General features: G+C 47.4%; 1 protein-coding gene across 1 annotated transcript; it reads right to left on the bottom strand.

The window, feature by feature from the left end:
• Window positions 1–910: 910 nt before the first annotated feature.
• On the bottom strand, window positions 911–13,935 carry mxra5a (matrix-remodelling associated 5a). The gene is made up of 8 exons (XM_084574378.1): window positions 13,884–13,935; window positions 13,409–13,638; window positions 13,113–13,242; window positions 11,859–12,249; window positions 7,804–11,760; window positions 5,590–6,505; window positions 5,072–5,398; window positions 911–3,852 (listed from the first exon to the last, which is right to left on the bottom strand). The coding sequence occupies exons 2-8, from the start codon at window positions 13,621–13,623 to the stop codon at window positions 2,262–2,264; spliced, it is 7,527 nt and encodes a 2,508-aa protein (XP_084430504.1). The 5' UTR covers window positions 13,624–13,638; window positions 13,884–13,935; the 3' UTR covers window positions 911–2,261.
• Window positions 13,936–14,912: the final 977 nt, after the last annotated feature.

Genomic DNA, 14,912 nt, shown 5'->3' with positions numbered 1-14,912 from the left:
AAGCCTCTCTTTATTTTGAAGCATCTGATTGCAAAAGGACAAGGCTTGGTTACATCTTATCGCTGAAATAGGGACTTCTTTTTTTCCCGTGCTATTAATTTTCTTTGGTAAACCATCTGATGTCAGAGCAGATAAACACAGGAATATTGCGCATGAACGGCATAAACATCCAAGAGTGTGGAATTACTTACTTTCAATAATGAGAGAAAACAGATGGGCACAACATGCGAGCGTACTGCACTCTCGCAGGTTCTGGGTCACAAACAGACAGCTTCATAACACAAAAAAGGTCACGGCAAGGTGCAGTGCTGTGAGCAATCAGGCTTAGCAGTTGGGCCTCTTTAGCCTCATGGGGAAACACATGCATCATTGCAGCCTAATCAGCTCCCAGGCTGGAAAATGTTGACTTCATCCGCAAAAAGAAAGCTGGAGAACCTTTGGGTGGAAGTTAGATGAGACATCGCAGTGTAGCGCTGGTTAACCCCGGTGCCCCCTCGGCTTGTTGCGATGGCTGCCAGGTTTAGCAAAATTCTCAAAGTGTGACTCTTTCAGGCTGAATCTGCTAAACTAATGGGGGATTTCCTCGTGGCCCCAGATGTTTCTTCTTTCTGGAAGACGACACTGCGGCTGTATTCCCAGAGCAACGCTTGCAAGTCTCAAGTCTTCAAGAGTAACGGTGACCTACTTTCTTCTTCCAAACTGCTAAGTATTTGCTCAGATTTGTATCTGTGCTCTGCTCTCTGAAGGCCAGCAGAACAAAAATCACATCCAACTTTTAAATAATGGAATTACAAAAGGTGTAAATAATCGCAAACCTACGTCTAATACATGATTTTTTTTCGCACCTCAAAAAAACACACATACCAGTTTGAGTTTAGTAGAAACGGGAATAAATATATTTTAAAATATTTTATTAAAATGTGGAAAAGTGCTGTGCATCACTGTCTGTCAAAGACAAATAATTTACAATTGAGGACGTACCGCCCGTGTCAGCACTTTGCGGAATCAAATTCAAACGGAAATATTCAGTTACTGAAATATCTGAGCCATTATGGAAACACACACAGAAGACAGACATTTATGAAAAGCACAGAGTACAAACTGATCAAATTTGGAGTATAAAATAAAAATCACCTGCTTAAAAAAACAAACAAAACAAAACAACATGATATATATTTTCAGTCAAAATCAAAACAATACTTTCTAGTTAGGAAAAATAAGAAGTTGTGCAAAAGTTTTTTTTACAGCTCGCTGTAATCTGCCAGTAAGCTATTCTAATATATTACAGAAGCAAGGGTGCTACACTGACTTGGCTCACTGGCAAAAACAAGACAAAGGACTGAATGCTTTAGTGTGAAAAATCTTGAGTGTAGCTGATAGAAGCAAAGTCTCATGTCACATGTTTGCATGACATAGACAGGCTTAAGAATCTACTACTGTTCATTAGTAGAGATGGGATTTAGGGATCTTTGAAAGGAGCCGAATCTTGTGGATCGATTCCTTTCAAAGAGTCATTCAAAAGACTGGCTCATTTTGATGTTTATTGATTTGAGATGCCAGCCTGGTGGTAACTTACGTTATCCTTGAAATAAGCACTGCGATAGGATAAGATCTGGATCACAATCATTCAAACTTAGACATCCCACTAATACATATTCTCTTGGTGGGATATCTGAGTCTATCTATATCTATATCTACGCTTTATTTATCACGCAAGAAATTCGGTAAATACCTTTGCGCTGACCAGGATTTGAATCCAGGTCCACAGCTATGCTCACCACTATACGTCTCAAAGCAAAGCGGGAGCTTCTGTGTGCAGAAAAAAGAGAATGGCTCGCAACTGTAACTTGGTTTCCGTTGTATGTTTAAAAGAGCCGGTCAATAGATTTGGTTTGTTCATGAACATCACAACTCTATTCATTCCTGATATTACCTTGTGGGATGAGGTTTCAGAGATGTCCACATAATAAGCATTCCTATAGCAAACACTGCTATATAATGTGTCTAAATTGTCAATACGGGAGATCCATAGATATTTGTCAGTTGTGGATTGTATGCAAAATGTTGGAAATGGTATGTAGCACACAAAATGTAGTATCTAAACAGCACACATTCAAAGCCCTGCTGTAAGTTTTAATCTATTCATACTTCGTCATAGTGACAGCAGTTTTTTCATGAAATTAAAAACAATAGCTGATTTTAATTAGGCAGTTTCTTGGGCATACAGTATGGCAACGGGCCATGGTGAACAGTGGAATTTTTTAGAAGACATTGAGAAATGTAGCTTTAGAGTCTACGCCAAGGGCATTCCTGGCTGTGCATCGATACATGCCGGCGTCTCTTTGTGTTGGATTCTGGATGATGAGGGAACCTTGTGGGTGGAGGTACTTGTTTCCGAAAAGGCGAGGCTGCGCACTGACGGCCAAGCGGTTTTTCTCAGGTGTTTCCCAGGCTAATTCCACTTGGGGGATGCCAGTGGCTATGCAGTTTAGCTGAACAGCAACGCCGCGTTTGGCGTAAGTCACAGAGGGGGGGCCGCTGGTGATTCGAGGTGGGTATGCAATCACATTTACTGATACTGAAAGCAGAGAGCTGCCATACTCGTTAGTAGCTCTGCAAACGTAAGCCCCCCGATCGTAGACTGATACTTGCTGGATGGCGAGCGTCCCATTGGGCAGTATGGCATAACGTCCCGCTCTCTGAGGTCTGTTCAGGACAACCCCAGTGGGTAAAGTCCATGCTAGCCTAAGGGGTTCACCAGTGGTTTGACAATGAAGCAAAAGTTTTTCCCCATTCATGACGCTGACAGGAGAGTTGTATCTGTTGTTGATCTCTGGCTTTCTGCCTGGTAACAGTGTGATTGTACGCTCCGCGTGCACTCCAGAATTCTGCCCAAAACAGCGGTACACACCAGCCTCGGCAATAGAAGGGTTGCTGATTATCAAAGAGCCATCAAACCGGTGGAAAAACTTTGCAAACTGAGCGCCGGCGAGCAAGGGTGTGCCGTTGGGTAAGATCCAAGTCACGTGAGGTAGTGTCAAACCCTCAAAGGAGCAATTCAGAGTCATGGCATTCCCAACAGTTAGTGACAGGTTGTCTGTTCTGGGACCTCTAATTTGTGACCTCTTGACAACCTCCTTCACGTCCAAGTTAACCACCAGCTTGACTTCACCTCCTTCATTACGAGCAATACAAGCCAGTTGTCCTGAGTCTGTCCGCTTGGGCGACCGGATTTCCAAGGTACCATTCGGGTGAACTGTTATTCTTTTGCTGTAGTACGGCGCAGGAAGGATCACATTTCCCGGTAGAACCCAGATGATGCGAGGGGTGGGGGTTCCCTTTGCCACACAGTCCACCAGCTTCTGCTGGTCTTGGGCTGCTGTCACCTTGATGGAGTTGGTAGCTCCTTTAAAGCCATTAATTATTGGCGGCGTCACCAAGACCTCCAGCCTAGTGACTTTATAATCCTGTCCTGCACTGTTCCTCGCTATGCAGGTGTAATTACCCCCATCAAAACGTTGGACCTTTTGAACGACCAATGTTCCGTCATCCAGAATCTGGTGTTTCTCTAATGCAGGCGAGATTACTTTATTTGTAGGGGATATCCATGTGATGACCGGTACTGGTTGACCTTTGGCGTTACATCTGAGCGTAACCGTTTCACCATAGAAAACCTTGACAGTCTTTGGGTCTTTATCCAGGATTCGCGGTGGGTAAGACGCACCCTTGACCTTAACCCTGACCTTCATCTCATCTTTGCCAATTTGATTCTCAGCGTAGCAGGTGTAATCGCCTTCTTCTGGCGTGCCGACCTCTTTGAAGTAAAGAGTTCCATTGTCGAACACCACATACCTACATGCAGTTCAGAAAGAGAAGGGGAGGGGAGTGATAGTTACACTTTTATAACTGGGATTGTCAGTTGGGAATTGTGTGCATTCATGGAATAAAACACTTTTTTCACGACTGCTAGTGACATTCTGCATAACAGCAGTACAGGATCTGTACAGACAGCTACGAAGAGGCTGGAATTTGAAGCTCTGTGTTCAGCCGCCTCTTACGTGTCAGAAAGAAGCACTTATGGTTTCAAAACTGCACAGACCGGCAAGCGGTGTTTACAGTGCAGTGTGTGTCGTGGCCGTTTTTGTAATGTCGCACACACGCCAAAGTTTGTTCTTGGAGTAATTTTCTGGGGAAGTGAAGTTATAAATTTTAAGGTGGTGCGCTGCCACTGTACCACAGAGTTTCCAACAAGCAGGGCCAACTTTCATTTGATGAGGTAATGAATAACTTACAGCCATTTGAAATAAGTTTTTTAAATGTCTTCAATTTCAGAATTTATTATTTGTTTGTTTGTATTTAGTTTGCATTTTTATGTAGCCTGGCGGCTAGCCCAAACTGCCTCCGCCCACAACATTTTTGTGGACAAAAGTTGGTCTGAAGTCACTTCATTTGGAACTGATAATGCCTCTGGAAGCATCTGAAGGACCAGTCAAAGCAATGGGTGGGCTTGCATTGGTCGCACATGTCATCGGAGCACTGCGAAGCTGAATTTGCTTACGACGAAATGACTCTGATGGTTGTGAGATGATACAATTGCATGCAGAGGTTGGGACACGCCCCATAATGAAATCCAAATGGCAAGACTCATATTCTTGTAAAGAAATTAGTTCGGCCAAGCCAGGCTATTTGTTTTGTTTACGTTTAAAAGAGAGAATTGGCCAAAATGTAAAGTTTTGTTCAAGAAATAACATAATTCCACAGAACAGAGGTTGTCAGTTCATTGTGGATAGTTGGGAGTGTGCCTTGAAAGGTTCTGAATGAACAGATGTGCTTGTAAACACGATAATAGTTTCCTTAGCAATGGCAGGCTGGCTGGCTGCTCTGCAAAACCAATGAAATAACCACGTTTATAACTAATTCAGAAGTTCTCACAGGTCATCAGATCAAATTTGTTATGACAAACTAAATCTTTTTTATAACTATTTGATCTGATACGATAACACAATGGCTACCTAAGCTCATGTTGCACAAACGTAGATCGCAGGGTTGTACTCAAAATGCCAGCTCATACCTGCGACTGCGCCCCCCGCTGACTCTGTCTCTTTGTTTGACCGGGTTGACCATGGTGCCGTCCGGTAGCGCCCAGCTGATCTCTGGGACGGGGAGCCCAGAGGCCACGCAGTCCACTTTCAGGTCTCCACCGTATACCACCTCCTGGCTGGACCGCTGCTGCTTCTGCTCGATCTTGGCCGGCTTGGTCATCACGTTGACGCGCAGTAGAACGTAGTCGTCGCCCATCTTGTTCCGCGCCACGCACAAGTAGTCCCCGCTGTCCTCGTCAGTCACGGAAAGGACGGTGATGGTGCCATTAGGGAACACTTTGATCCTGGGGTCAAAACTGGAAAAAAAATCAAAGTTTCAGACAACCTTCAGCTGCTAGTACCCATCTCCAAACACTATCTTCATTTTGATCTCAACAACACATTGGTAAAGCTTTCCGATCACATCTTGTGCAGTTTTGATACATGCATACAATACCAGCCATCTTAGTAGATGGTAAAAATAATTATCTTGGGCATTTGTTCGCACCTGTACTGAGCATCCACTAGTTTCTTAGAGGGCGTCCTCCATATGATTCGGGGCGCTGGCTCCCCCGTTGCTTCGCAGGTGAGTAGCAGCTTACTCCCGTAGGTTACTTCTGTTCTTTGGGGAGACGATATCGTGATACTGGCCTTGGCAGGGGGTTGATTTCCCCTTATTTTTAAAATCACGGTCCTCGTGCTAGATGCCATGGTGTTACTGGCTGAGCACTCGTACTTCCCAGCATTCCCTATGCCGAGTCCTTTTATGTACAAGGTCCCATTGGGAAAGACAAAGAGGTTCTGAGAAAGGGACTGTGTTGCAATTAAGGATACTCCATCGGGTGTGGTCCATTGAATAACAGGCTGGGGAGAACCTGTGGCAGTGCAGTGGAGGTAGACAGTGCTGCCCTCCGGAAAGGTGGTGTTCTCATGATGCGCTTGCTGAATCACAGGCGGCAATGCGGAGACGAAAAGATGTACCGAGACAGTGTCGGCACCTGCAGCACTGCTACCAATGCATTTATAAATCCCTCTATCTGTGTAACTAGCCTGGCTGATCTGAAGGGTTCCATCATTCAGAACAGCCACGCGCTGCTGAGAGGGCGCCCCGACTGAGGCGGCAGCCAGGGGTACGTTGTTCGGGAGCACCCACGTGACCCGTGGCGAAGGGTGTCCCTCCACTTTGCATTCCAGACTGACTTTGCTACCCTGACGGACGGTGATGTCTCTGTGCCTGGGATGGAGGACCCGTGGATGCTGAGAGAGGACCACAAGGTTGACCACCATCTTGTCTGTGCCATACTGGTTCTGGACCGTGCACAGGTACTGGCCCCTGTCCATGAGCTGCGTGTTCCTGATCATTAATGTACCATTTGCGTGCACCTCGAACCTCTGGACCCTGGTGTTCTTGGTAATAACTGTCCCTGCACAAATGGAAAGAGAGAGCTCCAATTTAACAGTCTCACACACTGTATACATTCTAAGAGAAAGAATAATTGAAAATGGATATGATATTGCAAGGGAAATTGATGTTGTATTTTTTTGCAGTATGTACAAAAATACAATAAATTTAATTGAGTAAGCCAAACAAAGCAGGCTTAATTTTGTGTTGTGTTGTGAAGTCCTACATCCATGTACATACTATATGTTACTTACTTACAGGGAGTGTCACACCTCAGTTTTTGGTTAATTAAACTATATTTAAAGGGGAACTACTGTTTTTTACAACCTGAACCTTATTTCTAGCATAAAACACAATTGTTTACTCACCCATATATGTAACTTTGTTATATTATTGTTATTTGCACTCGTTCAGGAGATAATTAGATCAGTGTATATCCATATAGTGGGAGTGAATGGGGCACCGAGACGCAGCCTCTAAATAACGCATTATCTGCCGCGCACCTGCGCCGGTCGGCTTCTTTACCTGTAATTTGCTGCTGCTATAGTTTGTCCACAACCTCAGAGTCAGAAAAATATTCAGCCATGTTGCAAAAAACTGAATATTTTTCCGATTCTGAGGTTGTGGACGAACTATCCGTCACAAGACGGATGATAACAGGCAACTCCGGACTCAACGGGGAATAGAAGTAACGTATCATAACAAAATATTGCGAAATGAACCAGTTTCGCGGCAGATAATGCGTCATTTAGAGGCTGCTTTACGGTGCCCCAGTCACTCCCACTATATGGATATATGCTGATCGAATTATCTCCTGAATGAGTGCAAATGACACAAAAGTTATATGGGCGAGTAAACGATCGTATTTTATGCTAGAAATAAGGTCCAGGTTGTAAAAAACAGTAGTTCCCCTTTAAAAATGCCAAAAACACAGAATCTTAAGTCTATTGCTTTAAAATACAAGGTGCATGTACTAACTCAGTTAATTCCACAATTTACAATTTATATGTAGATATCGGAAAATTTTGCTTTTAGTAACAAAAGGGAAATTAGAGGGATATGGCTGAATTGAATTTTTTAATTATTTCCATTCAGCCTTTTCAGGTTGTATTGATTTAATATTGTTATACTGTATATTTTCCGGTAGCATTTACGTAACAGATGTGGACGTCTGCAGCTGGTACAGCTACATACCTTCCTAAATCAGAACCTGCTTAGTGTATAAATATCAAGAATTATTTATATTTTCCCATTTCGTAAAGAAGGAAGTGCTACGGCTGTCTGAATGCAAGGTGAGTTATGAGGTTGAGTCATACTTACCACTAGAAACTTTAATCCACGACAGGAAGGGCATTGGCTCCCCCTCAGCCTCACAGGGAAGCTGAGCATCTGTTTCAGCTTTCACAGTGAAAGTCTGGAAATTGCTCTTAGTTATCCTTGGCTTCCCTCTTGGAATGGAACCTTGTCCAGGTAGCTGATGCTTTCTGGGCGCAGCCTGAGTGCTCCTCTCTGTGGATTGATTTGACTGCCCTGTAGCGATTGTCGGGGCGTGGGCGGTCGTCAGATGGACTGTCTGCCTGCTGCTCAGCTCCGTGGCTAATGTTGGATTTGTGCTGGCTAGGTCGTAGTCAGGTGTCTGGGCTGCGGGATGGAATTTTGATGTTCTCCTTGGCTCTGATGTGGTAGCGGTGGGTTTGATTTGCTGGTCTTCACTACGACTGACCGTTTTCTCAGGAGCGTCCTTTGGGGTTGTCATCGGTGAAGACTCCATATTGGCTTCTGGGGAATATGTTTTGGGTGGCATGACTGTTGATTGCATTACAGGATCAGGCAGTGGTGAGGCAGTAGAGGAAGGTGCTGCCTCAGCGGTACTTGCGATAGCAGCATCAACATTAAGATTTTCATCTGCTTCTGATTCACTGGCTGTGGCTCTGTTTTGACTAGAGCCATAATCCAAATGTTCTGGTATTGCGGGAGCCTTTGTGGTAACCTGTTCTCTGTCAAAATAATTCTCAAAAAGCGTGGACGGTGTAGCGCTCAATCCACCGTGAGTGGATCCCGATGTCTTGACTTCAGGCTCGCTGAAAGAAGGAGGCAGTGTGGATTGAGATGGCAGCAGAGGCAAATCCGTACTAGTCCCTTGCAAATGCGTCTTTCCACCTGTTTGAGCGGGCGTGTGTTGATGCCGTGACAGATTCTCCTCAGCATATGTTTGAGTTTGTGTCACAGCGTGAAAACCGCCAAAGGAATCGCCAGAACCGGCCCCAGAGTCTCCAGTAATACTCAGTGTCTCCTCTAAAGGTTCAACAGGTAGAGGAGGGTTTTCTGTAGACATCTGCTGAGTGGTTGACGTGGGTGTACTGAAGCTCTCTGGATGAGATTCGCTTTCTGAAATTCCCAAGGCTGTTTGAGGACTTGTATTTCCGTGACCCACCCCTGGAGACGGTGTTGGAAATGATGTTGTCACCGACGTGCTTCTGAATAGCGGCTTGGCCGGGGATGGGCGGCTGTTCTTTGTTTCGTGGGAAGAAGAAGCTGGTGAGGATGGTTTGATGGTTGCCTGATCGTCATGCCCAGAGACTGTGCTTTCTTTATGACTCAGCCTGCCTGATGACGCCGCTTGGCTGCCGGTGAATGGAACCGTGGCACCGAAACTGCCTGCTGTAGCTTCTGACGGGTCTATTTTTAGATTTGTGGAGGGGGTGGTCTCGGCCGTTGCTAGGGGAGCCCTTGCAGGTGTGGTGGCAATAAACCGGGCGGGTTCATTCGGCTTTTGTTTCCTTCTGTTTGGCCTCCTCCTCCGGCCGCCATTCCTTCTCCTGGAGTTTGGTTGTCGGGGAGGCGGGGGCGACTGCCCTTCGGCTCCCGTCCTTCTCGTGGTGCCGGGCGCGAGCGTGGTTGTCGGAGACGCTGTTGTGAGCCTCGCTTCGGATTGCAGTCGACCAAATGTTGTGTCTTTCGGCTGAGTGTGCATCTGCGACGCCGTTGCAGTCTCATATTTTCCACTTTCTCCTTGGCTTGTAGCTGCTTCATTTGGGTTGACTGAGGGGATAATTTGACTTCCCCTCTGAGAGGCTTCTATGTCATTATTAGAGCTGGCAATAACGTTCGGTCTGCCCGTATTCCGCGTCCTCTCCGGTGCCTTGAACCAATCGGCTGTCGTGACTCCGTCCACATCTGTGTCGTGGTTCTCTTGTGGATGCGATGTAATGCCGCTGCTCGCAATGTTTGTGCTGGCCTGCCAAAAAGTGACAGTGTGTGAGGGAGCAGATGTGGTCTGTGGGAGGAAAAATACACTGTTTGAAGTCGGGTGCAGGCCTGAGTTTGTTTCGTGAGTTGTGAGCCGTGCGTCGGGTGTGCTCTGTGTTGTGTGTGGCTCTGCTGTACCGGTCTGCCGGCTGCTTGAAGTTAAATCGTTTGTGTAGCTATTTGATGTCACAGGTGTGTCTTGACCTTGTGTTGTGTGTTTACTTGCTTTCTTTTGTGCATTTTGTACAGACATGCTTGGCGTTGTGAAGGAATCTTGGCCCTCTTTTTCGATCATGCCCTCCGACGATCCTTCGTCGTTTTCTTGTGACTGATTCGTTTCTGTCGGTTTCCTTTCCGTCGTTTTCTGAACAGCGGGCGGCGTCACCGTATTCTGAGGATTCCTGTCCCTGATCTTAGCTAAAATGTCCGCCCATTTCTCTGGGTCTATTTTACTCTTCGACACGTTAATCCTCCTCTTCCCCTCAACTGTGTTTTTCACGTTTTCGACGTGCGATCCCGTCGGTTTCCGAAGCACAGGTGGCCTCCGCCACATGTTCCTGGACGGATGGTTACCCCTCCTGTTTGGGGGCGCACCTCCCGGAATTCTCCTTCTCACATCCAGGCGGCTCATCGGTGACTCAGTGTCCCCTGATGCTTCGTCTGCGTTCTCCGTGGGGACTTTTATCTGCGTGTTAACCCCTGAAGCCGACTGCGGCCTTGATGGAAACTTCCTCAAGGGCTTCATCGGCCCTTTGCGCCGGACTACTGTGACTTTCGTCGCCAGCGTGTCCACCCCGTGCAGATTCATGGCAACGCATTTATAATAACCGCTGTCTAATGACTGAGGCTGCGTGATGTGTAGAGTGCCATTCGGATAGACAAAAGCTCTGGATGAGTTGGTTTGGGAACTGACTATGTTGCCGCTTGGCAGAATCCAGTCAATCTCAGCATCAGGGGAGCCGGATGTAGCGCAAGGCAGGGAAATAGGGTTGCCAGCAAATCCCTCAATAGGTTTAATTGTTGTGTCCTCGCCTGGGGGAGGGCTGGAGGACTCCTGCACTGTCAGCTGGAACGGCATAACGGCAAGGTCTCCGTGAACCCTGGAGATGCAGTAGTAAGCGCCTGCGTCCGAGTGGGTGACGGCTTTAATCACCAGCACGCCGTCACCGGACACGGACACCTTGTCGTCTGGGCGGCCGTGCGGCGCCCCCACTTTGGAGGCGTCTGGCAGCATCCAGTGAGTAACCGGCCGGCCGGAACTGTGCACATCGCAGCGCATTTGAGCCGAGCCTCCCAGGACAGCGGTAATCGCTTTACGAGTTGCGTTCGTTTCCTCGATCACGACCCACGTCCTCCTCTGTCTCCGCACCAGCTCCACCTCCGCCGTCTCCGAGAGGTCCGCAGTCAGGATCAGTTTCACCGTCTTGGCCGACGACTGAAGTCGGTTCAGCTGAAGGTCCAAAGACGTCCGCATGAGCCATTCTGGTTGGGCCATCATGTTCATTTTGACGCCGGTGTAGTACAGCGCATCCCGCTCAGAGTCTTGTCTGTACACGTAGGTTGGATAGGGGTCCTGGCTTAGAATAACTCCCCTTTCCAAGTGGGCTGGCGTGCTGCTGTAGTATGCGATCAGCCTCCAGAGTTTCTCATATTTTTCTCTGTCAACAGGACATTCGAGATCCACCGACAAAGTGATGTTGTAGGCCAAATGAAGCGGGTTGACCTGCTCCCAGCTGATCTTTGAAATCTCTCTCGGCTCGCCAACGCTACATTCCAAATCCACCTCGTTCCCGTGCTCGTCGGACAGGCCCAGAGAGACGTTGCCAAACGGCTTCTTGAAGGCCTCTTTGTTCAAAACCTCGCTCTCCTCGGCTGAGGTATTTTTGTGAGGGGACCTGATGACGGGGCCGCTGCAGACCAGGTTCTCCACGGCATGGATCTCTTTTCTCCGGAGGTGTCTGGGAGAAGAGCACATGGGACACAGCTGACCACCAGGCAGGGCCTTGTCCTTTTTACATTTCAAGACACCTAAGGAAAAAAAAGAAGAACGGTGTCGACAAAGAGGACCCTGAAAAATGATCGTCTTTGCAAGTATTTTTTGACGAGACAGTGGAGAAATGTCTAACCTGGCGAATTTTCGTTCCAGTCGCGGAGCCACTCCATGTCGCAGTCGCACGTCCACGGGTTCCCGTGGAGGTACAGGTTCTCCAGCTGGGGCGTGGTCTCCAGCAGCCTGGCGGGCAGCGACGTCAGCTCGTTGTCCGACAGGTAGAGGTGCCTCAGCGTGGAGACGTGAAAGTGGCCCAGAGCGGCGAAGGTGGTGAAGGTGGCCGGGTGCAGCTGCTGCAGCCGGTTGCCCTCCAGCTGCAGCAGCCGCAGGGAGGTGAGGCCGTGGAAGGTGTCCGGGTGGATGAACTCCAGCCGGTTATGGTCGAGGTGTAACCTGGCCAAGGACCACAGACCTCGGAGGGTGTGCCTGTTTATCTCCGTCACCTTGTTGTAGCTCATTTTCAGCATCTAAATCATTAAACGGGACAAGAGAAAACAACCATTGACAACCACATGACATTATATGAAGCCTACCACACATTTTCAAGTTTTTCTTTATGCCAAGGATTGTTTTATGTTGCATGAGAGGACGTGTACCAATCAGGCATAACATTATGACCACTGACCGGAGAAGTAAATAACATTGACCATCTTCTGACAATGCAATGTTCTGCTGGGAAACTTTTGGACCTGGCATTTGTTACTACAGACTTCCCCCCCTCCACCTACCCCAGACCAGGCAACCCCACCCCATAGCAATGACACTCCTTCATGGCAGCAGCCATCCCCAGCTGTATGCAGCCTGACACAGGCACACACACAAAAACGCGTTAGGAACAACTCAAAAACACATGAAAAGCACAAGGTGTTGACCTGGCCTCCAAATTCCCTAGATCCCAAACTGATCAAGTATCTGTGGGATGATCCACAGAAGCCCCTCCCCTCAACCCATAGGACCCAAATGCCCCCACTAGCAACATTCTGTTGCCAGACACCACAGGACACCATCAGAAGGCCCATGTCCATTCTCTGATGAGCCCCAACTGTTCTGGAGGCACAAGGGAGACCTACACAATATTAGGAAGGTGGTCATAATGTTGTGCCTGATCAGTGTATGGGAGGCACCAGCTCTTGAACTCTCTCTCTCTTAAATGGCATACTCTTGAAGTTTAGACATGTGCAGACGCTCAAGCAATTCCGCGGCTCACTTAAATCTATTAGTCTATCTGTGAAGCATCTTGAGACAATTTGTACAGTTACCGACGATGACATAAATCAAATTATTAAGTCACTAAGCCACTTTCAGATAACATTTCACGGAGCCGGTGTACCTGAAGGGAAGCGAGGTCTCTGAACACCCCATCGGGGAGGCTGTGGATGTCATTCCCGTGGATCATCAGCAGCTCCAGCTTCCTCAGGCCGGCCAGCGATTTGTCTGTGATTTTATTAATGCTGTTGAACCTGAAATAACAAAACCAGAGTGGGCGGAATATTAAACATTAAAGCCATTCACAGGAAAGAATAGATGATCATAAAATTAAATCCCTTATTGGCATTGAATTAAGGGTGTAAGAAAGACAACAAGCATGCAAAATGAATGCATAGTATGCACAAAAAAATGACCGACCCCAGGTTCATACGCTCCACGTGTTTGGGCACAGCCGCTGGGATGGTGATCAGGGAGCGGAAGGTGCAGTGGAGCTCGGCGGGCTGAGGGCAGGAGCAAGGTCGGGGGCAGGGGGCAGAGGCGGCTGGAGGCGAGATCACAATCAGCACCAGCAGAGTGCGGAGTGCGCACAGCGCGAGGCGGCCCATCTTCATTCGCCGGAAGGACAGTCGCATCAGCAGCCTGCGGAACTACAATGACAGCAACAGCGATGTCTGTCTCAGTGACTAAGGTGACACCCGTGATCCATTAGAGGTAAAACTGACTCTGGCTCAACTTTTAAGACTGACTCCATCACCGCATGAATGGATGAGCTCCGGTAAATTACGCACATTGCGCCGAGGCCGTTTTTTTTTTTTTTTCCACCAAAAGTGCCCTGTAAATATTTCATAAAACCTCACCTTAATTCGTTTGAATAAAACATAAACGCTCTTACCTCAAACTTTTGATAGCCTCTCCCTGGGGCAAATCCTCATATTCTGTTTTCACATGGGAAAAAAAAAGTTTTTTAAAAAAGAGCGCACACGTAGGGGTGGAAAAAAAAGTTTAGATTATCCGCTGCGACCACGCTCACAGAAGAAAAACAATGGTCTCAAGGTAAAATCCTGAGGAGAATTGAGTCTAACTAATAACGCCGGTGTGTGCGCCCTGGATCTCCGCTGAGGAATGAGAGAAGGAGCCACTTCAGCGCGCACAGCCGAGGCGCAATAGGAGGGGCGAGGGGGGGGGGAGTTCTTGGAGAGGACAGAAGTCGTTGAGGAAAGCTTCAGAAGTGGGTCCTGAATGCGAATATTATGCCTTAGTGCAGCCAAACCCCGTCTGATGACTAGAGTAGTGGTGGTGTTGGTGGGATATATTTGGTGAGTCATAATGCAACTATGGTAAATTAGACTGATCCCCAAATCTGGCAAGAAGAGTGAAGCAAGAGGAAACGGAAAGCTAAATAAACTTAACAAACTGATGTATCAGCGCTGCTGCTGCTGCTGCTGCTGACGGGGAAGTAACTAAACTGTTGGGGGCCCCGAGTTGAGTGCTTGTGGCATGTTTTTGTCTCCCATTAACCCCTGTGGCCTCTACTGTCTGTGCACTGTGGATCTACAGTTTGACTTTTGACTTTTCCGAAGGCAGATACAGCTGCATGAATCACTACATGTGAAGGATAAATATATTTCATAGAGCTCCTGAAATAATCCCCACATAGATGTTAGGCCTAAAGTTCATTCTAAAGACAGATGAGTTTCTGTTATTAGGTGTAGAGTTGTGACGTTAGTGAACGAACTGAATCTATTGAACAGCTCTTTAACGCAAACGATAGGAATCGAGTTGCGGTTGCAAGCCATTCTGTTGTTAGTTTGTTCCACACCGATGCACACACGAGGTCTTAAGTAGGGGTAGTGCGCATGCTTAATGGCTTTTTGAAAGCAACAGATCCACAAGATCCGGCTCCCTTCAAAGAGCCGTAAAT

This window comes from Chelon labrosus, assembly GCF_963514085.1.
Source record: "Chelon labrosus genome assembly, chromosome: 24".
Classification (NCBI taxonomy): Eukaryota; Metazoa; Chordata; class Actinopteri; order Mugiliformes; family Mugilidae; genus Chelon; species Chelon labrosus.
This window is presented reverse-complemented; position numbering and strand designations above follow the sequence as displayed.

Excerpts from the sequence above, each read along its gene's own strand:
- mxra5a (XM_084574378.1), bottom strand. The coding sequence starts at position 13,623 with ATGCGACTGTCCTTCCGGCGAATGAAGATGGGCCGCCTCGCGCTGTGC. Across the intron at positions 11,761-11,858 it reads CTGGAACGAAAATTCGCCAG|GTGTCTTGAAATGTAAAAAG; the intron begins GTTAGACATTTC and ends TTTTTTCCTTAG. Across the intron at positions 3,853-5,071 it reads AGCGGGGGGCGCAGTCGCAG|GTATGTGGTGTTCGACAATG; the intron begins GTATGAGCTGGC and ends AACTGCATGTAG.